Source organism: Papilio xuthus, unplaced genomic scaffold (assembly GCF_000836235.2).
Source record: "Papilio xuthus unplaced genomic scaffold, Pxut_1.1 DF828952.1, whole genome shotgun sequence".
Classification (NCBI taxonomy): Eukaryota; Metazoa; Arthropoda; class Insecta; order Lepidoptera; family Papilionidae; genus Papilio; species Papilio xuthus.
Genome location: NW_013529697.1, coordinates 5,132,791 through 5,160,585, shown reverse-complemented (window position 1 = coordinate 5,160,585; position 27,795 = coordinate 5,132,791). Strand labels below are relative to the sequence as shown.

The following is a 27,795-nucleotide window of genomic DNA, read 5'->3' as shown; positions in this document are numbered from 1 at the left end:
TTTAGTGGATAGGTTTAACTACTATTGTAAAACTAAACTATTATTTTTAACGATTCTCTACGCCGTCAATTGTGTTGTATAAAAAGATTTTAAAATTAACTTTCTTAATGATCGTAGCAATTCGAACATCGTATTTTAACATTATAAATAATTTTTGTATTATTTTTGTGTCTTCCTTAAAGTAAGATTGATGATATTGTTCCTTTTAACAAGCGAACTAAATGTTTTATAATTGTCTGAATATTTTTATAATTAAAAATGTGTTTTTATTTTATTTTTCAACATAACTAACAGATCTCTCAGTTACAACTCTAGTTCATACTCAAAATCGAAACTTTAGTGTATTTTCTGTATCTTTAGCATCTTAGTTTTTAAATAGGCATATGCAATTACGTATGTCTATGGGCAACGGTCACTTCGCTATTTCAGTGATTTCAGGTGGCCGCTCGCTCGTTTCCCACCTTTGGATATAAAAAAAAAAATGAATTTATTAGAATTGAAACCAGTGCAATATAGTAAAAGTGATTGCTATTATTTACTGTGAAAACTTTTTACAGAATTTGTTTATTTTTTCTATTTTTGCCTTTAATTTTAATGTAATCTTCAAGAATAGCCGGGAGTTGTGCATATAATATTAAATTGCATAGGTTAGTTTTCGCTTACAATTTTCATTATCTGATAATTTTCACGATGTCCAAAGTTATGGTGCAAAGGGTTAAGGATCCCCCTTCACTTGTTGAAATGCACTATTCAATTATGTATTAATGAATGTAAATAAAAAATAATAGTAAATTTGAAATGATATATAAGATAAAAGTTTTTTTAAAAAAAAATATGTTTCAATTACAAATTTTTTTTTTCGTCGGCTCAATTTATTCAGTTTCTATTGTTTTTTTTATGTACTGCGGGAAAATATTTATGGGATTTTTTTAACAATAAAATTAAGTCATTAGTTTATTTTTCTATCCCCTTTTAAAGCTACGTTATGATTTCAGTTTTAAACCCTCATAAAAGTATGGAAATAAAATTTCAGAAATTATTTAATTTATTATATACGTACTTATTAATTTAAATATTTTTAAGATTTTGATATAAAATACGGAAAAATAAAAAAACATTATATTGATAATAACATAATAATAAGTAATAATAACATAAGTTAGGTTAATTAAAATGGGGTGACCTCACTCTGTAAGGCTGTGTCGACAATAAAGCTTCGAAAGAAGCCAGTAGATTATTAGATTTAAGAATATAATAATTTAAGTAACATTTATTGTAAATTGTTATTTAAAAACATAATAAATGTGATATTATTAAATTACATAGTTATTAAATGTATGTACATTTACGTGCAATTTAATAATTTTTTTAATTTATTTAAAAGTTGAGTTAATTAATTTTATTTTTAAATAACTTTCAAAGATTTCTGGCAAGAAATATGATGACATATATAAATAATTTGAGATACACAAAACAAGAATCGCCAATTTTCGAAAAAATAACCATAAGTAATTTATATAAAAAACAGTGACCTTTTTTTTCGACAGATAAAATTATACTGTTTTCATTTCTTTTTTCGATGTATTATTAAGACATTAAAATCAGTTTGAATTCTATAATAAAATTATGTTTAAGTGAATAGTGTTTACGAACGGATAGTTGTAATTACTCCGTAAGTAATCTTGCAAGGAGAACTGATTTGTCAATTACTGATTAGAATTTTGCTTAAGGATTTTCTTTTGAAGTCCTCTTTCAAAGCTGTAAATAATTTGTGTCGCTTAACATGTTTCTGTTTATACCGTAAATTATATTTTGAAAATAGTCATGTCAGTTACGTTCAATTGTGTTCAAGTTACGTTCATAAAAATTACGTTAGCTAAAAATCATTGCTTAATTAAAAACAAAGGTTTATGTTTTTCAAAATTAACTTCTTTTTAATTTATTACTTGTTTTTTTTTAAATGTTATTTTACCAAAGTTTAAATGGACAATAAAATTTAACAATAGGATGTAATTTAGTTCGCAATAAATAGAATAGATGGAACAGTGTTATTAGTTGGTCTTGTTATTGTTTCGATTTGTTACGAAAGTTTCAATTTGGCCTATAAAATAGCTCAATATAGAATGTGTAACATTATATGTGTGTTGTATGATATTAAATGTAACAAAGACAATAAATAATATAATTTGTAAATAAATATAAAGAAATAACAAAAACAAAAGCAAACAGTTAAATATTTTATCGAATAGTTTTTCAATCATTAGATTTCAATTCGAATACATCGAATAGAATCATGAGATTGAAAAACGATCAATAATATATTTAATTTAATTTGTGTATATTATAATCAACTTTAACAATCTTATTACTGTCTATATAAAATAGTGGTCGTATCAGATGAATAACATTAATGCATTTCTTTCTCTCTTCTTTTATTGAAAAATAAAAATGGTTAAATTATTCATCATTAAATTTTTTATTTTCAGCCAGTGTCATGTTAATAATATTTTATTTTAAACTTTATGAACATTATTGTCATTATCAACTCATTTATAAATAATTAAGACAAAATTTATATTTAAGTAATATAAGTAGGTTTACAAAATAAGTTAACGGTTAATAAAATAAAAATATAATACGATGATCCTAATTACTTAAGACATACTAAAAGAGAGTGGTCAAGCACTACTTTATACATTGTATCATAAAAATTATATATTCATAACAAACATTTTGTTTTCGTCGCTACAAATCTACGAGAGGCCGGTGTCAAAAAAGCTAAAGGGAAATGTGCTAAATACATATAAATTTACGTAATAATAATTGTTTTATAGGTATGACAGTGCAAATAAAATACTTCTTTTTCTTATAAACACTAGCAATAAAAGGATATAGACAATGCCAAAGTAATCACGCGTCAATAGCCCAATGGTTAAGGGTACGGATTTCCGATCACGAGGTCGGGGGTTCGAATCCTGTCATTCGACTATTGTCGTAAACCATATCCTAGCACAAGCCTAGAGCTTAATTGGAATGGTAAAATAAATATTAGTGAATTGACAAAAAATCTGCTAATATTTAAAAAAAAAGTATTTTTGTACTATCAAATACTATTTTAAACTAGCGGTGTGTTTTAAATTAAGTATAATTAAATTAGTTAAGTTTTTTGTTAAAATAACTTGACTTATGTTCAATCTAAATTGTATTATTTATTATAGAAAGGTATATTATTTTTACTAGTTTTGTAGATTTATGTAAATGTTACGTTTTTGTGTTTATATGGAATTAAAAAAACTTTAATTTTGAACTAGAATCGTTTTACATGAAAAAATCTTAAGATTGAAATTTTTAGGAAAATATATATTTTTTTGTTTCCAATAACATGTATATGATAAATGTAATGATAACATTATATTCCCTAATATATGTTAGAAATTTTTAAAGTGTTTTATTCAATACCTTTACTTGGCAGAAATGTCTGATGCTTTTTATTTAAGGTACCAAATATAAAAACTGTAGAACTTTTAAAAAGTTTTTAAATCGATTAATCAAGTTCACCACTATTTAGGGTTTTTCTAGTATCACGGGAACCCTATTTAATATGAAATAAAACCATGGAATTTAGAAATAAATAATTTATTTTCCTTACACCAAAAATTTACAAACACGTATCAAAATGGTAACTGTAAAATCCGCTTATGAATGCAAGGCAAGAGCACTGGAATAAGGCTTTCTAAAAACGAAAAACAATTTAATAGAGTTTACTCAAGGTTCATTGTAATAAGACAATAGATATTGTGCCGTACAATGAGTTAATCAAGCCATTAATATTTTGAAGGAACATAACGAGCAATGTTGTTGATACTTACAATCTTCAAATCGTGAAAGATTTTCAATTTACAACTTTCACCGTTTAACCTAAAAAAGGTATGCGGTCAGGACTCCTGACGGAGTTTTATGAGAATTAATTCTAAGCAAAATCATTTTATTAACTTCGATAAATGGTTATCTCTATTAAAAAACTCGATATTTTAGAATACAATTTGTAAAAAACTATTTTAAATATTTACGACAACTCGCAAGCGGATTAATATTATTTATTTAATTAATTAATTCTCATATTATAATATTATTAATATCACCGAAAGCATTTAATGCGTCCAAATGGATATGCGATTTAATTTGCAACACTCCATGCTGATTAACTAACTAAAATAATCTATATGCAGACAGACAAGAATATGACACTATCGTTAATTCGTTACTATTGTAGTCGTTGGCATCAGTTTCTTTATCCTATAGTTTAAGCGTTAATTAAATTACAATCAACTGTACGGTGTGACAGATCGCAGGCGTCTCGATTTACCAGGGAAGCCTCTTGCATATGGTGGTTTTGCGTTTGTGGTCACATAGTACACACCTCGAGCTCTGTAAAAATATATTGAGCATAAGCTTTTAAATATGATAAAAAATTATGTACACTAAATTTTAAATCAGCGCCATCTTTAGTTTAACGTATTTACTAGAACGTAGGTTTTTTTTAATTTCGGAGGCAAAATCAAGATGGCGTGGATAATAATTAATAGGACAAGTTATAGTGTGAATTGTTTAAATAAATGTTAACTTAATGTATTACTTTTCGATCAATATTCAGTTTTTAAAAATGCATTACCTGTGCGTGACGTGCTCTCCCATGAGTACATATTCGGTGTCCTTTGGCTCACACCAGCCTATCAAGTATGAGAACAGATTGGGACAAGGCCCAGCCCAGAAACCAGTTGGACTGTTAATAGACTCGATGAAATACGGAGTCACCTTTGTATGGTCGCAGGAAAGTGTTTCTAAAAAAAAATAGAATTATTGTTGTCTCCTCCATTCTTACAGTTCATAAGAAAAAACGCCATCTTTTTGTGAAATACTGTAACAGATAACATTGTTTGTCTCATTCATAGATGGCGCTCAATCCATTTTTTCTACAACAAATCTTTTTAATTATATATGGACAAGAAAAACAATTAAACTTACGAAAAATAGTATCATGCGCGCATCCTGGTTGACTCGAGCCGCCGTTGACATAAAAATCAGCATGGCCATTTGGTCCCCACTGACCAAGTATACCAGCACCTGTATGTAAAATGTCGACAAACAGAGCGTCCGTGTGATCCAAATCTCGAGACCGATTGTTACCCATGTAAAAAAATATGGTGGGATCCAAGCCTGTAATTATAATTGGAAATTTTAATTACATTAAATTGAAACTTAAGTAATTATTGGATCTAAGATGATTTTCTACAATAAAACGTATATTCTAAGATTATAATCCAATTCGTTCTAAGCGTTACTAACCTGTGATCCTCCCTAGTTTCCCATCTGTGAGGTGATTTGCCACTAGTCCTAGAATATGAGCTCCGACGCTGTACCCGATCGTGTGTATCCTCTCTGGTGCTACGGCCTTCTTAGGATGATACTGCAGGTAGTCCACCAACTGTGCTATACACATGCTTGCAAACCGAGGAGCCCATTCTATCTAGAAAAAAAACATCAATGAAAAAACATCCACGAAGTGTCTATACAATAGCCTTCACCTTAAAAGATTTTTGTTCCTTTTTGTACTCATTAGCGACATTCCATTTAACTAATATTATAAAAGCGAATGTTTAGATGGATGGATGGATGTCTGAAGATATCTCCAGAAACGCTTATCGGATATTGATGAAATTTGACACACATATCGAACATAGTCTGGAAAAGCATATAAGCTACCTAATAAATTATTTATTTTAAATCCGCGCAAACGGAACCGCAGGCGACAGCAAGTAAAGAATTAAGGTCTACAGAGGAGTATGATTAAAAAATCAGCATTTTGTTTGCTTGCTACCTAAAAATATAATTTGAGATTTAAATAGGGATTGGTTTAAATTAGTGTTACAACCTGGCTTAGACAAGGTTCCTTGACTAGACTGCCGTAATCGACTATGATGATATTATAATGACCCCTTGCGAAATAAGCGTTCCTCATGTCAGTGCTAGGCGACAGGTTTCTTCCTCCACCAAAACCGTGTACGACAATCTTTGTTGGATACTTCGGATTAAACTTTGAATTCGTCAACGAGTCGTTATCCAAAGTATTAATTAATTCTCCCTTTTCTTGCGTAGACCTGAAACGATATTAACATTCGCCATTTAGAGATACATATACAAAGATGTCTTAACAATTAATAATACAGTTTAATTGGGCTTACAATAAAATCATGTTATGAGATTTTTGGACAAATTAGGGCAGTAATTTTATGAACTGCTTTATTTTTAGGTTCTCTTTTGTTTCAAATCTTTACCTTGTGTACAGAAAAAACTGCATTTGTGGATGTGGACATCTAAACGGGCCGGGGATACATGACTTAGTGTCGAAGAGATCTCGCACCGACTGCGGTTTCTTCTCACGTTCATCTTTTTCTTGGGTTTGCGAAACTGAAAAAGTAAACGGCAAAACGTTTTATAAAAAAAGGTTCTAGAAATTTCTGCCAGGTACAGAATGCTGCACTGGAAGATTTTATACAATCAAGTCATGGTTGAGTCAAGAAATTTATTGAGGCAATACATATAATAAAACAGACTATTTTATTAAGACCACGATTAATCCTTTCAATTTATAGTTTATATCATTCCAGTACAGTGATCTTATTTAACACCGAATTACTGAAAAAATGTTAACCCGCACAGAAATGTGTGGGTATCATTTTTCAAGTTGTGATCCAGCGCTGAAACGCTAGGCTGGAATAATGTAAACCGGACACAATCAGTAACATAAGAGGATAAAGCAATTCAAGACCAGGTAAATAAAACAAAATGAATAAACAATTTCTTAAAAAAATATTAAAGATTTTAAGCAAATTAATTAAGACTCGTATAATTTCATCAGCAAAATATAACATACCACGCTGTTATTACCTACCTATTATTAGTTAGATCGTTAACTTAATGCACCACATTTATGTCATGGTTATGTAATTACTCAGCAGACTATTTCATAACATAATCCCACTACAAATAAACCACTAAATAACTACTGATATACTAATAAGCTTCATTAGCAATTTTTTTTTTAAATATAATATTTTGAAGGTACATTTGTTTAGGCACAATTGAGTTGATTAAATTTATAAAATACTATATTACAACTATATAACTTAGATTCGCTCATTATAACAATATCTTAGTCGTCAGCAAGTTAAGTTAACGTACGAAAAACTTTGTCCAAACTTTAACAAAACATTCCTGTAAAAGCAATTGATATAAGCCTTTCATACCAGTAATATTTTCAGTCCTCTTTCCCTATCCACGATCCACGATTAGACAGAGGACACATAGGACGTTCTCTATTCACATAGAAATATTCTCTATCTGGTCGTCCCCTCTTCCATCGACTAAAGTTAGGCAACGCATCTTTAATTGCGGAGATATGTGCGCGTTAATTCTCGTTTGCTAATTTATAACATAAAGAATACATCATTTAACTCACTAAAAGCTTGTATTCTTAATAATAAAGCCTAGTATAAGAGTTATATCACTTTATTACTATCTTAAATACGTATCAATTAAAAAGGCCTGTAGTATAATTATTATGACAATGGCATTGGCACACAGAGCAAGGTGGCGGGTTCCGATGACGTATGTATAAAGGACATTAAGGCAGGGCTCACAGGAAAGACAACTTCACTGTAATGTTTAATTTCCTATTTAATTTCATATAATTTATTACCCTGGCGATCACTCGTTACTTCGTCAACGCAGAATTAAAAAAAGCTTAATATATGCCCGCGTGTATTAGCTTCCTTTCATTCAAAGTACCATCAAAATCCAGTCCAGCAGTTATAGAGATTAAAAACAAAATAACAGGACTGGATAAGTTTCTTCTGTCACCAATGAAATTAAAACAGTTTAGTGTTATTCTCTCTAAACTGTGCTGAAAATTCTAACCTTACTATAGTAGTACTATAGTATTGTTTATCTTAATAAATAAAGGTTTTTTACACTGAAGAAATATAAACATACAAACAATTTAAGTATATACTTACCTAAACAATGCAGTATGGAAGTGAAAATAGTCTATCACAGTGGACAATGACAACAGTCCAATTTACTATAATTTATTCCACCATCTTTACAAATGCTTAAGTCTCGTTGCCATTGTTAAAAAACAACAATGTAACACTTTGAAGATTGCAAATCTTTTTAGTAAAAACTTAAATTGATAATTGTACTTTACTATCTCACTTCTTTCAAATATTATATTAATAATGTTTGGATTTACGAATGCATGGGTTGATGGATGTTTGTTAGAGGGTACCTTCAGGACGGCTGCATGAATCTCGCTGAAATTTGGCATAGATAATTAAGTTTTTTTTAATTCCGCGCGAACGGAATCGAGGGCGACACCTAGTACGTACATAAAAATGTTTAAAAATTTTAAGTTTACCTCCGTTAAATTCATTGTAATCTTGGTTATTAAAATCTCATTCAATAACTTTCATTTCTAGTTGACAAAAATTAACACACAATTGCCTGCTTTGTATGGCAAAAGAATTATATCGTCACTTAAAAAACAAATAGAACACGTTTAGAACAATGTCACAAGAAATGTAATACAGTTGTATAAGATTCCCACAGATCGTATCCCGATAGACCATTATAAAATTACCTGTTACCAATACTAAATTGGTATCGGCAAAAGGTTCTTGACTAATTGGATAGCATTTAAACTACAGTGACAGGTCACACTTTCACTTATGATTCATATTCATAGCAAGTCTAGAATCATTAATATATGATAGGAATATTATAATATCAAGTTATAAATATAAAATTTTCTTGTCACGATGTACGTTCGCAATAAACTCCGAAACTACTAAACCGATTCTTATTAAATTTTGTAAGCATCTGTTATTTGGTCCAACATGTGAGATAGGGAACTTTTTAACTCAATCATTGAAGTTTTTTTTGTTTTTAATTCTGCGCGGATAGAGTCGGGGGCGACAGCTAGCTATTATAAAGTTGTAGACAATAGTATCAAATATTCATAATTTATAGTCGCCAGTAGTACTCAAGAATTGATATTACGAAAAGAGGTTACACGCGTGGGCGCATAATGCATAGACTTATCAATAAAATGCCATATTGTTGCAAGCGACGATGCAGCATTTCTGTCGTATTAGGTGGATCCTATTGCAACACGGAGGTCAAGAGTTTCAACACCAATAGACCTTCTAATGAAATTGTAATTTTGGAGGTTATGTTGAATACTTCACTTGACTCTAAATGATTTATAACCTTAAGATGCGCATTATAATGAATTATATTCCAATTAAGTGTAGGTTAAAATCAAGGTACCACAATTTATATTTATTAACAAAACTATATTACCGGACATACATCCCACCGGTACGTTTATTGAAAAAAAAACACTGTGTTGTGTTTTATATAAATATATATAGAAACGCGTCAAGATATCAAAATGGATTTTATATCAAATACCTAGATTTAGTTACCATTGGAGCTGTGAAAATAATTAAATTTCCAAACTAACGCAATCACAAGATATAGCCTTTTATGCTGCAAATTATGACACTTGCAAAGGAATCAAAACCTACAGGGTACCTGTGAACACAGAATCATGAAATTTGGCACGAAGTAACATCTTATAGCACAGATAAAGGAAAAATTGAAACCATACATTCTTACATCCTAGTACGAGTACTTAAAAATTATTTTTAACCTCTAGTTAAGTAAGAATATGAAAAAGAATATACAATTTGTCAAGGTCATTATAAAGTGTGTCATTACCAAATTCGTTCATTAATATTCATTCATATTGCACAATTACTTATCCAATAGTTATTTACATCCACTTCGAGTAATTAATAATATTGCAACATTATTGGAGAAAATAACAAATTATACGTAAAGATTAAGCGTCAATAGCCTAACGGTTTAGGGTACGGATTTCCGATCACGAGGTCGGGGGTTCGAATCCTATCCGACTATTGTCGTAAACCATATCCTAGCACAAGCTTAGAGCTTATTTGGAATGGTTAAAGAAAAATTAGTAAATTTACACAAAAATCTGCTAATATTTCTTTAAAAAAAAAGATTAAGTTAAGACACAAACGGACTTTTTGAGTACAGATCAATGAAGTACTCAATAAGGACCGGTATTAAGAGTATCTGAAACCGACATGTATGTATCGGTAGATGCTTGTAGAAGCGAGAGAGGTGTGTCAGTACCTTGCTAGATGGAGGTCCATGATCTCTGCCTACCACTGTAAGTTACGGGCGTGTGTTATGTTGTTCTTGTTTGTTAGAATATAAAATTGTTCGTTGTCGCTTGACAGAAATTTAAAGAAACAATGCCCCTTCAAGTAAAATATGGTTATTTTTGGATATACTCTTATGTGCCTTAATGTTTCATAACATTTCATCATTTATTTTATAATTTCAGTAAAATGGTTGGAGGTATCATCTTCAGCTTAGTATACGGTGGGTACGTATAGCAAGCTAAAGGGCTCGGAGCCTACCCTAAATAGGCTCCGAGGAGTGACTAGGCTGTAGTCAACCATGATGGCAAAGTGCGGGTTGACTTCACACATATGTTTGACATTCTTCTAAGATATATGCAGGTTGCATCACGATGTTTTCCATCAAAAATCTAATTATATTAATTATGTAAATTTAATATCAATAAAATATGATATATACAAGTAAACAAAAGTGTTAACATATGCAAACTCAGTTCAACAGCCTTCAAAATAAATTACACGATTTCTTTATTATTTCACAACAACTTTCAAGGTAAATGAGTGTGATAACAATTTTTATTGCTTTGCTTAATATAACAGTTTTATAAGGGTTCTCATACTGTTACTCTTACCGTTGGTTTCCGAGACCAAAATATATGACAACGCAAATATGACAATATGTTTTAAACGGAAATTTTGGTCTAAGAAACCCACGATTAGTCATCTAATAGTTACTTAGATGGTTCCTTTGTATAGGCTTCTCTTTATGCTTATTTTTAAGAGATATAAGAGAAAGCTATTGGGGAAGCAAATCAATCGTTGATGTAAAAAAAAAGTTTTAATAAAACGTGGGAGAGTGCTTCTAACGATAAATATTTCCGTTTACGCCGTTGAGAGTGTTTGAATGAACTATTTGCGACTCCCTGCGCTGCTTTTTGCTTTAATAGTTACACTAAGTATAATAGTAGTAGTACTAAGAGAGTAAGGTTTACAAGAATACAACTATAACTTAGCTTTGAAAAAAAGCTAATTCTCGTAATGACATGGCCTCGCGAGTGAGTGGAATCCAAAAATCTTCTCACGTCAAAGACCAGAATCACAGCTATTTATCATATAAATGTTTAACATATATGCAATTAATTATCATATATGGTGTAAATAACTTCACATTAACATAAACCTTTTCATTTAAGAAAATATCACATTTTCTTCACTGTTAGTTAAGGAACAAGCAAAAACTTTTTGTGTTTACTAAATTAAAAAAAAAAACTTTAGCTGAAACAATAGAGTTTTTTGTAGTAAAATTTAAAAAGGCGGAGTTACATAAACTTTACTGTTGACCTTCACAATGCAAACTATATTTATATAAGTTCTATATGTATATAACCTTATTTATATAAAAAGTAACTGGCTGATAACTCATTCGTTCAAATATGAAAACATAAACCTAAATATTTGTTCTAGACATTTCAGTTACAATGTAAGAGATTACTAAGAAAGGCTTTTCATCTATACCAATATACTTTGTTTAAACGCGCTAATCTCAGGAAGTACTTACTGGTCAGGTGTGAAAAATTCTTCTTTTGTTGGATAGTTCACTTATAGAGGAAGGCTTTAGGTTATTTATCATTACGCTTCGACTATTTTTTTTTAATTCCGCGCGGACGTAGACGCGGGCGACAGCTAGTCATTCATATAATTTGAGTGGGCATTTTAGTCATAATATGGATTAAATTAATATACTTTGGCCCTTACGTCGCGGATGTAAGTTTTGACCGCAACAAGCATATTGCAGTGAACTTATATCTTTCGTAGTGAAACGAAAATACTTAATGCAACAATAAAAAAAAGAAAAAACAAAACCTATTGATTGTAATTTCAGCCTTAGAGCGGGTAAGAATACGAATCAATAATAAAAAGTTTTATTTAACCTGTTCTGTCTTACTTAGGTCAAAACTAGTATATAAAACCCATTTTAGTTGATAGATTAAATACTGCACATCTTTATATTACGTGAAATGTGCGCCAATTTTTTTAAGGAGTTTTAAACAAAGGAGGTCAAGACTGAACCGACAGATATCCTAATCAGTTACACAAGAATATAAAATTGTTCAGAAACTAACAAATAATTATCACATTCTTTCAAATTTGTATACAATATTCGCGAGTGATAGTATTAAGTAAGTCGAAAGAGCGAGGCGCTGTTACGTAACTCGAATGTCGGCCGAACGATTAACGTAACATTCGGAAGTAGCGCGCACGATCATTGTGCATACCCGGTATGACTCGGTACAAGTTTCATCGTATTTTTGCATCAATTAAACGTTTATGTACACACAGTATTTAATTATTTTATTGCAGTATTAATATTTCGAATTTCTATAGAAAAGCACGCTCTTTAACAGACAATTTATAAATTTATTTTGGCTAAAATTCGCAGTTACATTTTATGTCACGTACTAAAATAGAGTAAGAAAAATTTTAATAATAAATAATTTTAATATTCAATAACTTGTTGCTTCTTCAGTAAGTATAATAAATATTGTAAAAATAAAATATTGTGCGCCAATTATTTATTTAAAAATTATAAAATTTATATTTAATTTTAAAATTGCATCTCTTACCGGAAAATTGAACCGCAGTAATCCCCAATAAAAAGAGCCATTTTACATTTGTCACCATTTTTTTTTATTATTAACACTATTACACTTAAGAATACGCAACTAGTAAACCTTATTTTAACTTATAACCGACAAAATTATTCAAATATCAAATATACATCACTAAAAATATTTTTTTTAATTCGCGCACTTATCGATAGTTGCTATAACATCCCTTCACGACGTGTGTCTTGTGCGATAACTTTGAAGGAACTAAAAGCGAAAGTGGTCGGCTCGTGTTGACCCTCGCCTTACGTAGGGTCCCCTCTTGCGGACGTCTCGGATTCCGATGTTACAAACGCATTAATGACTTCATTAATGTAACTCTGCCATTGTGAATTACCGATTTTGATGTCATTCAAAGATACAAGATTGTAGAAGCGCCATTAGCCGAATGATTACGGGTCCGGACTTCTGATCTAGCGCTCGTGAGTTCGAATCCCGCCACTTCTATTGTCGTTAATCGTAAAACAGAAGCTTTTTCGTCTACTTCGAACGGTTATAAGAAATATAAGTAAATTGAACAATACATACTAATATTATAAAAAAAGAAAAAGTCAATCTGTACATCACTATGACAGAGAATGGTCGAGTATTATATCTCTTTTAAAGCTGGAAACTTAGCTAAATAAGACTATAATTCATTCGAAATTAATAGTCTATGTAGTCATAAACCAGCAACAAAATTCCTTAGTAAATATCCAATAGCAATTAGTAGTAGAGTTGCATTCCATTTTATTACTAAACAACTAAAGAGTTTTAAATCTGTATTTTGAACATAATTTTTGCTGCTTTCGAATCTTATCAATTAAAATTGTTTGGTTCAAAAATAGATTACTGTCTAATCATTGCTTTCAAATCATTTAAAATACAAGATAGTTAATTAAGTTAAACTTGCTGGTGTTCTTTTTATTTAAAGATATAGTTTATTTACTGGGAAATACCCCAGAGTCGGTTTAAAATATAATAATACTTAAATTTCGAAAGTATCTAGAAGGAAAACAGGTATCATTATACTTAGCCAGATTTTACGTAACCTCAGTGCGGTCACTTTACCTAAAGCGAAACGTAAATATAATAAATTATGCATCTCATATCTACGTTTACGTTTTACTTTTTGTTCAAATCCGAGATAAACGTTTTAGACTTTGAATAACAATAAAGTTACTAAAGCGAATAATAGCAAATATAAAAGGTGGGATTACAATAAATATAACTAAAAATGTAACAAGATTAAAATGTTTTATGCAATTGAATCGATATCAAATGTATGCAAGTCGGTCACTGTAAGTAGAGTTTGTGTAAATTATAGGATACGTATTGAGTAGTCGATAACACATTGCTAGGTTATAAAACCAAAAAATAAACTTACTATTTTACTTCTAACTAATATACAATTATTTTTATAAATGCGAAAGTTTAGATAGAAGAATGAATTTGGTATTTGTTATTACGTATATCTCTAGAGTGATTACGGGGATCTTGCTGAAATTTAGAAGAAAATCATGAGAAGTATAGCGCAATTAATTGCTTTTAGTCGTTATTTTTAATTTACTTTTATATTAATAAATTTAATCAACTGAATGTCGAGACAATAAATTACAATATTTACATATCGAGGATGACCTAAAAAGCCTTGAATATTACGTAACTGTTTCAATGAAAACAGCATATGGATGCATTGCAAAACATCGAAGGATAGTATTATGTGTTGCAATAAAGGCAATCGTCAACAACCTCTGGTTGCCCAACTCACGGATGTCCGAAGATACTACGTCTTGGAAATTAGTGGCTTGCTGTCAAATGCATGTTTCATGTACTGAAGTTTGTAATTTAGAATGTTTAAGATTTTTTTTAAATAAGTTTTCTTGTGTCTGTTTTTAATAGTAATTTTAATCGTGTAAAATTATAGATTTTTGTCGTCTCTTAAGACAATTATTCTCAGGTTTACTTACTGATATTTGAAACACTATTGTAAAGCTAAAAAAAGAAGAACTTCACCTTCATATTTTCAGACATTATTTGCCAGAATCCATTGTCACGAATGACTTTTGTTACAAAGTCCAGTGTTAGAATGAATAATGAGGGGACAAAAACGTCGACATTTAGTGTTGAGTCAATACACTGGCTTAATATCGGATTTTCTTCCTAACAATATTAATCCTCAATTGTATTCTGTTACTATTTTGGGTTAAATCATAAACTTTAAATTGTACAAAGCTATACTTATTAGGGCTAGTACTTAAAAACCGGTAAATTGTCTTAACAAATTCCATTAAAACTATTATACGCTAATATTTTTTTTATTAAAATGTACAAACGCTATAACAATCATCATAACAATTAGCATCCTTGTTACCACTTAATTGAATTAAATTTACTTAGGACCTTTTTGGTTACAAAATAATACGTAAATACTGACGTCATTTTCATAACCAGAATTTAATATAATATTATATAGTAATTATACTTCATGTCAGCAAATACGGAAATCACAAGGTCTACCAGTTTAATATATCCAATCGAAATGCGGAAGGGTGTTAACATCTAAAATAATATGAGTAATTAACCTATAGCTCTAATTTTGTATTCAATAAAGCTTTGCGATTTCAAATTAAACAGTTAGAAGTCGTTCTTGAAAAGGAACTAACAGAACACTAAATATTAACTGTAAAAATCTGGCGGCATTTTGAATAATCAGACCAATTGAAATAATCTAGTTCGATTGTATATTGAAGCTATAAAATTCGTATAGAACGTATTTCTTTTGAAGGAATAACTTTTTTCTATAAAAACATTTATCCCTCAACTCCAAATCTTTGGGGTATGATTTAAGAAAAACTCTTATCACGTACTTGGCTATGTATTTACAGAAATAAACGTACAAAATTGCGAATTATTCATCGAATAAAATCTTCTAATGAGGATTAAAAGGATATATCCAGTGCAGTTTATTTGGAGTTTAATAAAAAGCCTTATTATATTTTTTTACAAGCATACGCTTAAAAGCTACGTCTGTCTAAAATTATTCAACGTTCATGTTTCGGGCAAAAAATATAATGTCAAGGCAAAAAGAACGTACTGGTGTAGCCTAATCCGTAAATAAAAAAATATCGGTATAACTATTGGTAGTAAACAGAAACAAACTTATAATAATACTATAACAATATAGGTTTTGTAAGTGTGGAAAACTACTCTGCGCCTATTTTTATTGTCGAGCAATAAAAACATTGGAAAGAAACGCAAGTTATTGCAGATGATCATGTCTTGTGACACGAAAAATATCAGTTTCTTCAACTTATAATTATGGGTAAATGAGCAGAAGACGCGTTGGAAGAAAATGTGTAAGGAACATCCGGTAATAGACCATTATTGTCACCGTTGAAAGAGATGGGATCGCTGAGTTGACGGCCAACCTCCAGTAACAGAGAAACGTTTTCTGTAAGAAACAATCCTGAGATATCCGAGGTTCATATTTGTTTTTCTTTGTTATGCTTTATTATACCCATTATGATTGTTTATTCGCTGTACTTGGCATCCTATTGCGTATACCTACTTGTGATTTTTTTATAATTAAATATGAAAATTAACACTTATACGTTAATTACAGGTTTTTTATAAAATCATTGTCATATTATGGTAATATGTTTACAAGACTAGAAGTTTTGCTCTCAACTTCGTTTGCTACTTTACATAAAAATAATAAATGAAATAAACAAATCAAAGATTTAAAATAAGAAATGTCATTACAAAAACAAAGCAAATTAATAAAAAGTACCTACCCATTTCCCTTAATGGACTTTTTTCTTTTCTAACAGACAGACGAAAGCGTCAAATAATATGAATTATATAATATAATTCATATTATTTGACCTTTACATAGTGTTGTTAAATTATATGACATTTATGAAATATATTGCTTCATCACTTAACACTTGAGTAATGCTGACAAGACAATAGAAGACAAAAGCCAGTGTGGTATTTGACAGTTTTTTGTTATTTAAAATGATATCCATAGCCAAAATAACCATGCATATACGAATCCCGCCATTCGACTATTGTCGTAAACCATATCCTAGCACAAGCCTAGAGCTTAGTTGGAATGGTAAAAGAAATATTAGTAAATTTATAAAAAAATCTGCTAATATTTTAAATAAATATATATATATATATATATATATTTATAGTATATATATACATTTGTAGTATTTTTCACAGATTTAAAGTTTGATTAAAATTTCTTTTATATATTTAATTTTTGGGATAACATTAGCCCTGTTAAATACTAAACTTTTAAAAATCTAAATATTCTTAATCGTAACCTTTTATACAGTTTAAACAATTCCAAGGAAATCAAATTTTCCGTTTTACTTATGCCGGACAATATTTATTTCGATATTTCCGTATTGAAGTGCAAAGTGGACTTTCCGTTACGAAAGTTCCTGCAAACCATATCCGGGTAAAATGATCAAACTGGTCCCTTTACTTTTACTGAATATTTAAAATCTGCTAACATCTACGTATAAGAATACCAGTTCTGAAAGGAGCAAAAAATATTTGTTAAATTAAAAAAAATAGCAGATTATTTAAAAAATTATAAACAATTCTTTTGACCATTCCAAGTAAGTCCTATCGTCGAACATTCATCAAAATAATGTACCATATAATACATAAAATATTTTATTTGTCCCATACATTTATACTGAAATTCAAACGGCAAATCATAAACCTTATACCGTGACGTAATTCTCACGAAATACGACGATGCGTATAAAAATAGAAATAATTATATCCTTTAGTATATTTTAATAAATAATAGATTAAAAGCAATAATTAAAACCTATATATTAAATCCAATTATCATCATCGTCGTTGTAGCTTCTGTTTTTGTTTGTACCTCGCGCGAAAGGAGGCGCGGAATTCGTGTTGAAGAAATACACACCAGATACGCTGAAATCAACGCAATAATTGTTATAATATTTAATTAATAACAATCACAAATATGTACATATTGCCTTTTCTACATAGAAAAGGTAAAATGGTAGACATTCTTTATATATCTTTGCTCTATATGTTTGTAGAGTAATGTAATAACTGTTTTTTACTAATATTATAAATGCGAAAGTTTACATAGATGGATGAATGAATGGATAACTGGATGTTTATTTGAAGGTATCTCCGCAACGGCTTAACGGATTTCGATGAAATTTGGCATACATACAGAACATAGTCGCATACAGGAAGAACACATAAGCTACTAACTATGTGAGTTAATTCCACGGCTGACAGCTAGTTTGATAAAAGTTTTGTCATTTTTTTTATTAAAACAACTATAACTTAATAGTTCCCTTTTCATAACTGGCCTCGCTAAGGTCGAGTTTTCGTATTCAATTGTACGTATATCTTATCTATATCATTGAGTCATTACGCACAGAGAAATATATAGAGCTGTCTAGCGATTAATTCTTAAAATATTTTTTATACCATTAATGTTAGAGAATTAGTTATTTGTATTATTAACAACGTCATAGTGATAATATAAAAAATAGAAGACTAACTTTGGTGGCATGTGCTCGCCGTATAAAACATCTTCATCTGAACTGACCAGCTCGCACCATCCGATTATGTAGGCTATCCACGAATAGCATTTCTTGCCGTAGAACCCAACTTTAGTGATAATAGATTCACCAAAGTATATTGCAGCTCTTTCATGCTCACAGCCTGATACCGCTAAAAGTAAATGAATTCGTAATAAAATTATTTAATACATAGGCTGACGCAGTGGTAGATCCTCTTTTAAAAAATATCCGTATTAGCGACTGTTCACTTTATTGGCGAAACCATTTTTTTATCTTAAATTAAATCTCATATAAGTTACTTTTTGTTTATTTTTTTCAGAAAGTCTGTTCCTTTTGTGTATTCTTAAAACTCATACCGGAAACGGAATAAACTATCTAAGTTAATCAAAAGACTTATAACTCGGAAAAATGGTATGCCATTTAAAATAAAATAAAACCGTTTCAATAACTTACTATGGTTTTCATCAGCTTTACAACCAGGCTGCTTACTGCCACCGTTAGCAAAGAAGTCAGAGTGCCCGCTTATTTCCAATTTCCCCTTCATCAACGCGTTTGTATGGAGAACATCAACAGACTTTGCATCACTTGGGTCAATCTTTCTTGACACGTCAGCCGTAGCAAATAACGGTAACGCTGGGTCTAATGCTGTTAAGTTTAACTTATGTAAACTAAATATACATACTTTTATCCTTTAGTTAAATACGAAAATATATCAAACAATTTCTACTCACAACAAGAATTTCAAAAAATCTTTTAAAAGGAATCATGAAGTATGGATTCTAAATTAGTCCAAACCATCTTTGTTTAGTTTAGTACTCGAATAAAAAAAAAATTGGTAAATGTTTTCCTACATTTTATTTGTCGTAACACATTTTATATAAACTATATTTTCATCTCTGTTTTTTCAACGTGAATAAATGAAATGGCAACATTGTTCCGATTGTAGGTTATTTTAAAAGTTATTATGACAGTGGAAACTCGCCGATAATAACATACAATAATAAATTAAGATTTTACATACCACTTATCCTTTCCAATTTTCCCGATTTAATGTAACTACCAATGAATCCTGCGACATGAGCACCCAAACTAAAACCTATGACGTGTATCTTGGACAGTTGGATACTGTGATTAAAGACCATCTCATCAATAAGTTGCGCAGCGCATTTGCCCACTAGCTCAGTGTTAGTTGCCGCCTGCAGGTAACAAGGTTCTAATGCCACGGGGTGATAATCTACTGATATTAAGTTATAGTCACAGCATTCTAAATACGCTGAAAAGCGAGAAATACAAAAAAAAAGGTTACTGATTTTAACGCCGATTTTTACAAATTAGATTTAAAGGAAGTAATAAATATATTTGAAACAAGCAAAGATCTTTATGTATCTCCGGAGTAATGTAAATTTTATTCCTTTACAGATTCTTCTATCTAATAACTCAATATATATTCTGGGTAAAACCACGTCATTCAATTTTGTATAACACTTTTTGGCGTAAGAACGTAGCTTAACTTATAAAGAATAAATGGTTACTAATTGTTAAAATAAGTGTACCTATCTCAAATTTTATCTCGTTAAATTGAACTCTGTACCTTCATGAAACTAGAGCTACGCAGTATGAGCGTAGTATGTTATAACAATATATAAATTCAAGTGTAATAACAAACATAATGATAAAAATAATGTCCGGAAGGAACTGTATTTATATCTTGAATACTTTTCAATGATAAAACACAAATAAATACATCCTCTTATAATTTCCTTATCTTTTGTTTAAAAAAAAATAACGCGGACTGTCAATGTCGCTCGTCGTCGTCATTAAAAAGTTATTATTAGTGTTTGAACATAGATAATTGTTTTAATTAAATTATACTAATTTTTAAAATGTACACAAGTTGATTATAACATTCAAGCTACACAGTAGATACCTACACATTATGTGTGTACATAATGTTTATATAATTTACTAATATTATAAATTCGAATATTTAGATGGATGGATCGATGTATAGATGTTTGTTTGAAGGTATCTTAGAAATGGCTCATCGGATCTTTATGAAATTTGGCACAGACGTAGAATATAGTCTAGAAGAAAACATAGGCTACTTCGAGGTTCAGGCTAAGCGCTATCTGCGCTCGGCAACCTTAAGCCCGGTGAAGCTGTAAATGCCTCTTCAAGGCAAACAGTGACTACTCAGTCACAAAAAAAAAAACCATAGGCTACTTATAAAGTTTTTTTTAAATCCCGCGCGGACGGAGTCGCGTGCGACAGCTAGTTATATATATCAAATTAACGCGTGTGGGACCCGCGTAATATCCGATCAGTGTATGTACTGTGTTGAGTAACTTAGATACTCAATTATTTGGTGTTTTATTTAAATAGCGTATAACTTATCTGATAGACGTAACTTTCTCTCCACTTAATGTTCAACTTATTTGAACTACGGGCCAAAATTAGGTTTTTATGTAAATAAAGTCTACGGCCATGCGGGCCCCAAATTGAACACTTATACTATACCTGGTCTAATTTGTGGGTTTGGAGCGAAATCTTTGTGACCTGTGTACCCGTGGATAATTATCTTGATCTCTGCATTCGGGACCCACGGGGCTTCATCAATTGATGTAGGATCTGAGAATATTAATTGGTGTGGCTCGTCCTTATTTGCTCTGAAAAAAAAAATGTTGCCTTTAACATTTTGGTTCATGAGTATTTCGTAAATAGTGTATACTGCCTTTTAATTCCTTAGTGCAGGGTGCTACTCTCATGGACAGCTTTAGTTACTTTAAAATAAATATTATCATGGAAATTAGGAAAAAAGTATAATAATTAAAAATAAATTTACCTTGTGTATAACCAAAAAGTTACATTTTCGTTTGGACAATCTAAAGGAGGAATCACACAATTGTCAGCAGCTAATGAATTGCAATAACCTAAAAATACGTAATAAAAATTTGATTACTATTATTCCTTAATGCTCGATAACTTAAAAACTACTGCAGAAATAAAATTAATAATAATAATAAAACTTTATTGCCATAAAAAAACTGAACAAAATGATACAACACACTGTTATTATTTAGGTAATTAAAAAAACTTTTCAACTATTAACCAGGACACGATTATGAACGATTTTTTGTCCTGTCAGGAGGGTAACGTAGGTAATTTGAGAATTTTTAAACACATTTCTACAAACGTATTAAAATATAAAGTTTACATAACTCTACTATTATTATTTTCACAAACCGAATGTAATTTTAGTCTTAAATTGATTATTTTTTTAACTATAGTTACCATTTAATTGTTATCCAAATATATGTAAATTATTACAAAAATTTACAAATTATACTTCATGTTATCTAGTCACATTTAATTATTATATTCGTTCAATAACCCTTGAAATATTTTTATAACACTCTCTAATTTATTGTTCGTTGTTATATTAGTGTTGCTTGTATCAATTAACTATTGGTTGCACGCGACTTTGTCAGCGCCAGTCATTTAAAAAAGTAGCCTATATTCCCGCGTGGAATAGTCAAAATCACAGCCATTCCGGAGATTATCCGGAACAAATATGACCTTGCAGACAGACAGACAAACGTAATTTTTACAAAAAGGTTTTCTTTTTCAGCTACGTAAATACACAATGGGTATGAAATTGTTTTTTTTTTCAATTTTACATACAGACATTAGGATTTAATTAACATATAAATTATAATATTATTTAATTTAGTATAGATTATGTAGATTTCAAATAGGACTCGCTGATATCATTTTTTATGCAATTTTTATTGAAATATAATTAAAATATCATAAAATCGAACAAGATTTTTATTTATTATACTAGTTGTGAGCAGTTCTGGAGTTACCTTTAAACAAACATCCATACACCCAAACTTTCGCATTTATGTTTTAGTTAGGTAACTTTAAAGTGCTTTATTGCATTCTAGAGTAAACTATTAACTATTTTTATGGAACTAACAAGAAAAAACGTTAATGTGGTACGGAAATTAATTATGTAAAAAATATACTTACGTAAAAGTACTGATGCATAGAAATAATTTTATAAAATCTCAAAGTAGAATGCGATTGTTATTCTCCAAATTTTGTTTTACAAAAAATGTTTGAAATATGATTAGCAGTCATTATAAGGATTTAACATTATTAACGCATTAAAGAAAATGATGATATTTAACATACAATTTCAAGCGACGACAATAGTTTAGTACAAAAATTATTTTATTTTAATTGAATTTCAAATCAAATGCATTTCAAGGTTGAAAACAAGAATATTCAAAATGCATTTTATTTTATATCAGCTAAAATGAATCAGTATAGTTATAAATATCGTACTTATATTTAAAATTATTAATAATACGATTTACTCTTACATTTGTTAATTTATAAATTCAACTGTTTAAATATATTAATTTAATATTCACAAAGTAATGTTATTTCTTACGTTTCTTATATAATAAAAGACAATACTTACTCAAAAGAAAATAAATATACACAAATGATAATAGCAAATTGGAAAAAGAATTTAAAAAATGCATTTTGTGTAAGCAAAAAATTCGCCAACAAACACAAAAAATTCAATGACTTTTTGTGTAATTCACAGGTTCGTTTAAGTTAAGGGTACTGTTAAGACTGCGTTAGCACTTTAGCTGGTAATTATCAACAGCACTGGGTTAAATTAGGTTTGTGTATACGAACGCGACTCGTCAACGCCACGAAATTACGTATATGTAACATTGGCTTAATTTCATTTCCTGCATACCTTGGATAGCTTGGCTATAAAATGATAAACAAACATGAAGAACTATGACCTGGAGAAATAGACATCGACCTTTCTGTTAGGATATTCTGGAATTAATGCTTCTTTTTACTGCAAGAAAATAAAAACCTTATGTATTAATAACTCGCATCAAATCATAAATGACCTGATCCGCAGCAGAACGAAGGTAACATTGCCTGAAGAATTGTAAACTTTAAGTGGCGATGGACTGGCCATATTACCCTCAGAACCGGCGGTCGATGGGACTACAAAGTCTTGGAGTGGGAGCCACGGACAGGTAGAGGCAACGTGGGCAATATGACGCAAGATGGACCGTTGATCTAGTCAAGGTTATAGGAGTATCCTGGATGCTGGTAGCACAGGACCGATCATCGTGGCGATCTTTGGAAAATGCCTATGTATTGTAGTGGGCATTTCGTGTCTGAACAAGTAAATTAATAACTATATATATGATATTATTTTAATACCAGATGATGTCAAATGTTAATAAAACCAAAAAGCATATCCACTCTAATGTAACTTTGTGCTAAATTATGTATTATGCAAATGTAAAAAAAGAGGTATGCGTTTTTGCATTGTCTTATCATTGCTATTTTGTTTTACGTTTTTTTTTATAATTGCTGGCTCGTAGATAATCAATGCCATTACTATAAACATCTATGTTACGACCTTGACAAAAATTACTTAGAACATAGCATAACTTAAGTCATAGGATTCCTTTCTTATCTACTGTGTAGGTATTAAGGAGTTACCGGTAGAATGTTGAAAAGAAAAGTCATTTTTTCATTTAATTTATTTAATATTCACATATTGTAAAATCAGTCAGTTCTTTTGAACAGAATACACATTTGGCACTTTGTTCACTAATTAATATGGCTTATTACAATTATTATTTATAAAGAATGGATATTTTAAAATTTTACATAAAATTTCAGTCGGAGTATTTAAGCACATAAATAAACGTGAGAGTAAATGAATAATTTTACGTTGCAATTTATCGAATAATTTTACGTCCAGTTTACATTATTCCATTAAAACTGGAAAATTTTTAAACTTACACTGGACCCCACACGAGGTATTCCACTATATGATTACAGTTTACTATTCGATGTATGAGATAAATTTAAAATTCCATAGCTGGACTGGAATAACGTAAACTGGGTATTCTGTTTTGTCAAGTGGAATGAAAGGGGTGATTGTATAATATCTTTTTAACAAATGTTTCGATATTGGAAACCTTGAGTTTAAGTATTACAATTTTTAAAGAATTACAACCCTGTTTTATTCGATTTGTAAAATTTGGAATGAAAAAATAACTAAGTTAAATGGTAAAATGATTATTCGCAAGACACATGTTGAGAGAAAATTGTACAAAATTCGTAAGTTTAAATTTTTCAGGTTCGGGTTAAAGTTTTCAATTTTACATTTAATATATTTTGCACTACAAATTGATTTATTGAATTTTATGTACATTATTTTTAAATTGAGAGCAACTATCGTAACTTACTAAATTCTTAATCAACGCTATCTACAAATGAATATAAAATATATTTACAATTATATAATCTAAGTCGAACTATACTATATCCCAGTTACATAAAATAGCAAAATATGGCAAGAAAATTGAATCTACCAAGACCTTGATACAAGATCTCAACAAAAAATTTACATCAGTATTATGTAAACATATTTACAATTTTATTTAACATTAATTTAGACATACTCTTCCGAAGGCTTTGGAGTACCATTCGGAAGCCTTAACGAGGAAGACATTCGACCATTTACGGCGTCTGGTAATTCGGCTATATCTTTAAAAACACCTATCATACTTTCAAAATTTGGACCCCAATTTAGAAAGTAATCCCATCCTAAAGTTGCTGGTGCAGGAGATCCATTTGCCTGTCTATACAATGCGGCACTTACATGTGGATTCAGATCGTCGTCCGATGCAACCAACGTACTCAGAGAACCTCGAAACGAAGAATCAAAGCTCTCATAAGGTGGAGGTAAAATGGGTTTCTTATTATTATTTCCACTATTAACATTCTGTCTTCTTACATCCTCAGGCTTATCGGCGCTTATACTATTATTATCATACTCTATTTCTGAACATGTAAAGCTATCATTTCCACTTTCATCATCTGATCCAGTGGAACTTCTGTTGTCGACCGGTGGTGAGTGATGCCTATGTGACATGTGATGGCTTACTCCTCCCCCTCTTGGAGCCTCACTGGAACTTGATACCGCATCTAATGTCGAAACGAGACTAGAGGTTCGTTGTCTGGCATTCATTCTTTCAATTTCCTCTGCTGTCAAACCGACTGCACCAGACCCAACTGAAACTACTTGAGGAACCTGTGGCGCAGCGCTTGGAGTTTTTCTACCAGCAGAAGAACTTTGCCCACTTAATTGGGACATAACTGGACTATTTAAGCTGCGTTCACTATTACTATGTAATGCGTCTTTTCCTACGCCTCCTGAACTTGATGTTGTTGCTAACAAAGCACTCTGTAAAGGCTTTCCAGAAATATCGTGTAAAGTTAGGATTCTTGGTTGTTGACTAAGCTCACTACTAGGCGATAGTCGAGCTAATGGAGTGGTTTGATGTTGTCTCGGTTGTGGAGGTGGTTGAGATGCTTGAGGTAAAACTCTAGGAGGATACCCACTCGGGTGATGTGGGGAATGCCTGTGTTGTGGTGTTTGATGTTTGTGATGGTAACCTGCTATCGGCGGCGGCGTTGCTTTATATTTGCGAACACCGGGGGCTTCTCGGAATCCTTTGTAGTGGTAAACAATGTCAATATCGGATGGTGCTATCGAACTTGCATTTTCAAGATCGTAGTGCTCGGGTATTTCTGAGTTAAGGTCCATACCACTAGGATGGTCATGAGTATGATGAGAAGTATTTGTCGAAGGTGGTGGAGGTGGATGGTGATCTTCTCTTAAAGCTGGACTTTTCCCGACCACCTCTCTTTCGATAATATCAGGTCGTTGAGGTCTCGGTGGATCTATGTTCATTATTTCACGATCTTTATATTTCTTTGATAATAATTCAGGACCAACAATATGACCGACATTTCTCATTATATCTGCATTTTCAGACATGTAACTATTCAAACTTGTTTCATTGTTGTGCATATTTCGATTCATAATACTGTCATTAGTCCCAGCAATCAAATTTGGCGCATTTAACATAGCGGGACCACCATTTTGCTTAGTATGGACTATGTTACTTTTACTTCCTGAGGTGTTGCCCTTTTCTTTTTTCTGCTTCCGAAGTCGATATACAATAAACGATATCGAAATTGCTACGATTAATATAATGAAAAATACTATAACAAGCGTTATGCCAATATTCAATGGATTTGGATTTTGAGCTATTCCGGCACCGAAAGTACTATGGCATCCAGGTATTATTTTTCCTTTTCGAATAACTTCTTTGAATATACTTCCGTTGCCATTAAAAGGTTGAAGTTCATTGTTAATACTAAAGTTTGCCAAGCATCCTTCAAATTTATTATTGTGTGATACCCATTCCGTTTTAACACCTCCTAAAGAAATGATTGTTAAATAGGGATCTAAGAAATCGTGCACTCCAGCTGCATCTAGTTCTTCACCCACGTTTTTGTTATCAACAATCAAACGAATACTTCTTCCATGAGAATATATGGTAATATTATGCCAATTACCGTCAGAGACATCTTGTTGGTCGACTTGAGTCATGTTAACCACTACATTTTGTTTTGACGTGTAACTAACTTTTCCTTCATTCAATTCAATTATAGTGTAGTATTTGTCAGTTGCTGCATAAAAAAGTACTCCTTCTTTTCTGTTAGTTTTGAAAAAGAAAGTCAATATTTTAGCTGGGTTACTTACTTTAGTTACGGCTTTTCCAACATTTTTGCTCTTTCTTTCCCAATTTGTGCTTCCACCATAAAAGGACTCCAGTAATTGCATTCTTCGGTGCTTTTCCGATATCATATACGTAATGTAAGCACTTTCGCTTACAGATATAGGCAGTAGAGCAGAGTTACAGTTAGGTGCAATGAGATCTTTTTCACATTTGCAGTTGTTTGTCTTCCACTTATCCAAGCACTGTCCTGAATCACAAATGTCCTTTTTATAACAGGTCCCTTTTTCTGTACGGTCACAATTTGCTTCCACACCCCGTGCTTTGAGCGGGTTAGTTAAATTTAGGAAACGTCCATTGATGGAAATGCTGTGCATGCAACCAACAAAATCATCGGAATGAATTTGCCCGGGACGTTCCAGGACGGGGTCTGCTTTATGTAATCCGCCAATGAGTAGCGGCTCGTTGTTGAAGTTTAAAGTTCTGTAAAAACAATAAAATAAAATAAAATATAAGCATATAGTAATCCATAATTCTATCAAATACAATGAGGGGGTATAATTATTATTTGTAAATTTTACGACACAGAATGCATTAATGCATTATGCTAACTTTGTTT

General features: G+C 30.8%; 3 protein-coding genes across 3 annotated transcripts in view; all 3 read right to left on the bottom strand.

Annotated features, from left to right (window-relative positions):
• Positions 1 to 3,697: 3,697 nt before the first annotated feature.
• Positions 3,698 to 13,151, bottom strand: LOC106124535 (phospholipase A1 member A). Its single transcript, XM_013321300.1, has 7 exons — positions 12,917 to 13,151; positions 6,336 to 6,468; positions 5,933 to 6,158; positions 5,347 to 5,527; positions 5,026 to 5,217; positions 4,673 to 4,841; positions 3,698 to 4,428 (listed from the first exon to the last, which is right to left on the bottom strand). Exons 1-7 carry the CDS (start codon positions 12,972 to 12,974, stop codon positions 4,326 to 4,328), a joined length of 1,062 nt encoding a protein of 353 aa, XP_013176754.1. The 5' UTR covers positions 12,975 to 13,151; the 3' UTR covers positions 3,698 to 4,325.
• A 4,628-nt stretch (positions 13,152 to 17,779) lies between these two features.
• LOC106124734 (inactive pancreatic lipase-related protein 1) lies at positions 17,780 to 23,243 on the bottom strand. The gene is made up of 7 exons (XM_013321682.1): positions 23,021 to 23,243; positions 21,374 to 21,461; positions 21,049 to 21,197; positions 19,553 to 19,804; positions 18,985 to 19,176; positions 18,511 to 18,682; positions 17,780 to 17,902 (listed from the first exon to the last, which is right to left on the bottom strand). The coding sequence occupies exons 1-7, from the start codon at positions 23,082 to 23,084 to the stop codon at positions 17,800 to 17,802; spliced, it is 1,020 nt and encodes a 339-aa protein (XP_013177136.1). The 5' UTR covers positions 23,085 to 23,243; the 3' UTR covers positions 17,780 to 17,799.
• An 893-nt stretch (positions 23,244 to 24,136) lies between these two features.
• ft (cadherin-related tumor suppressor fat) overlaps positions 24,137 to 27,795 on the bottom strand; it is a 93,350-nt gene continuing 89,691 nt past the window's right edge. Inside the window, exon 9 of the mRNA XM_013322458.1 lies at positions 24,137 to 27,659. Within this exon, the coding sequence (XP_013177912.1) occupies positions 25,040 to 27,659 (2,620 nt within the window). The 3' untranslated portion in view covers positions 24,137 to 25,039. The remainder of the gene's footprint in view (positions 27,660 to 27,795) is intronic.

Bases quoted from the DNA above. Each gene is read 5' to 3' on its own strand.
- LOC106124535 (XM_013321300.1), bottom strand. From the start codon at position 12,974: ATGGTGACAAATGTAAAATGGCTCTTTTTATTGGGGATTACTGCGGTT. The intron at 5,218-5,346 runs GTTAGTAACGCT...TTATAATTACAG, and splicing joins GAAACTAGGGAGGATCACAG to GCTTGGATCCCACCATATTT. The intron at 4,842-5,025 runs GTAAGTTTAATT...ATTTTTTTTTAG, and splicing joins CGCGCATGATACTATTTTTC to AAACACTTTCCTGCGACCAT.
- LOC106124734 (XM_013321682.1), bottom strand. From the start codon at position 23,084: ATGCATTTTTTAAATTCTTTTTCCAATTTGCTATTATCATTTGTGTAT. The intron at 19,805-21,048 runs GTATAGTATAAG...CTCGCTTTTCAG, and splicing joins AAACCCACAAATTAGACCAG to CGTATTTAGAATGCTGTGAC. The intron at 19,177-19,552 runs GTATGTAAAATC...TAAACTTAACAG, and splicing joins AAAATTGGAAAGGATAAGTG to CATTAGACCCAGCGTTACCG.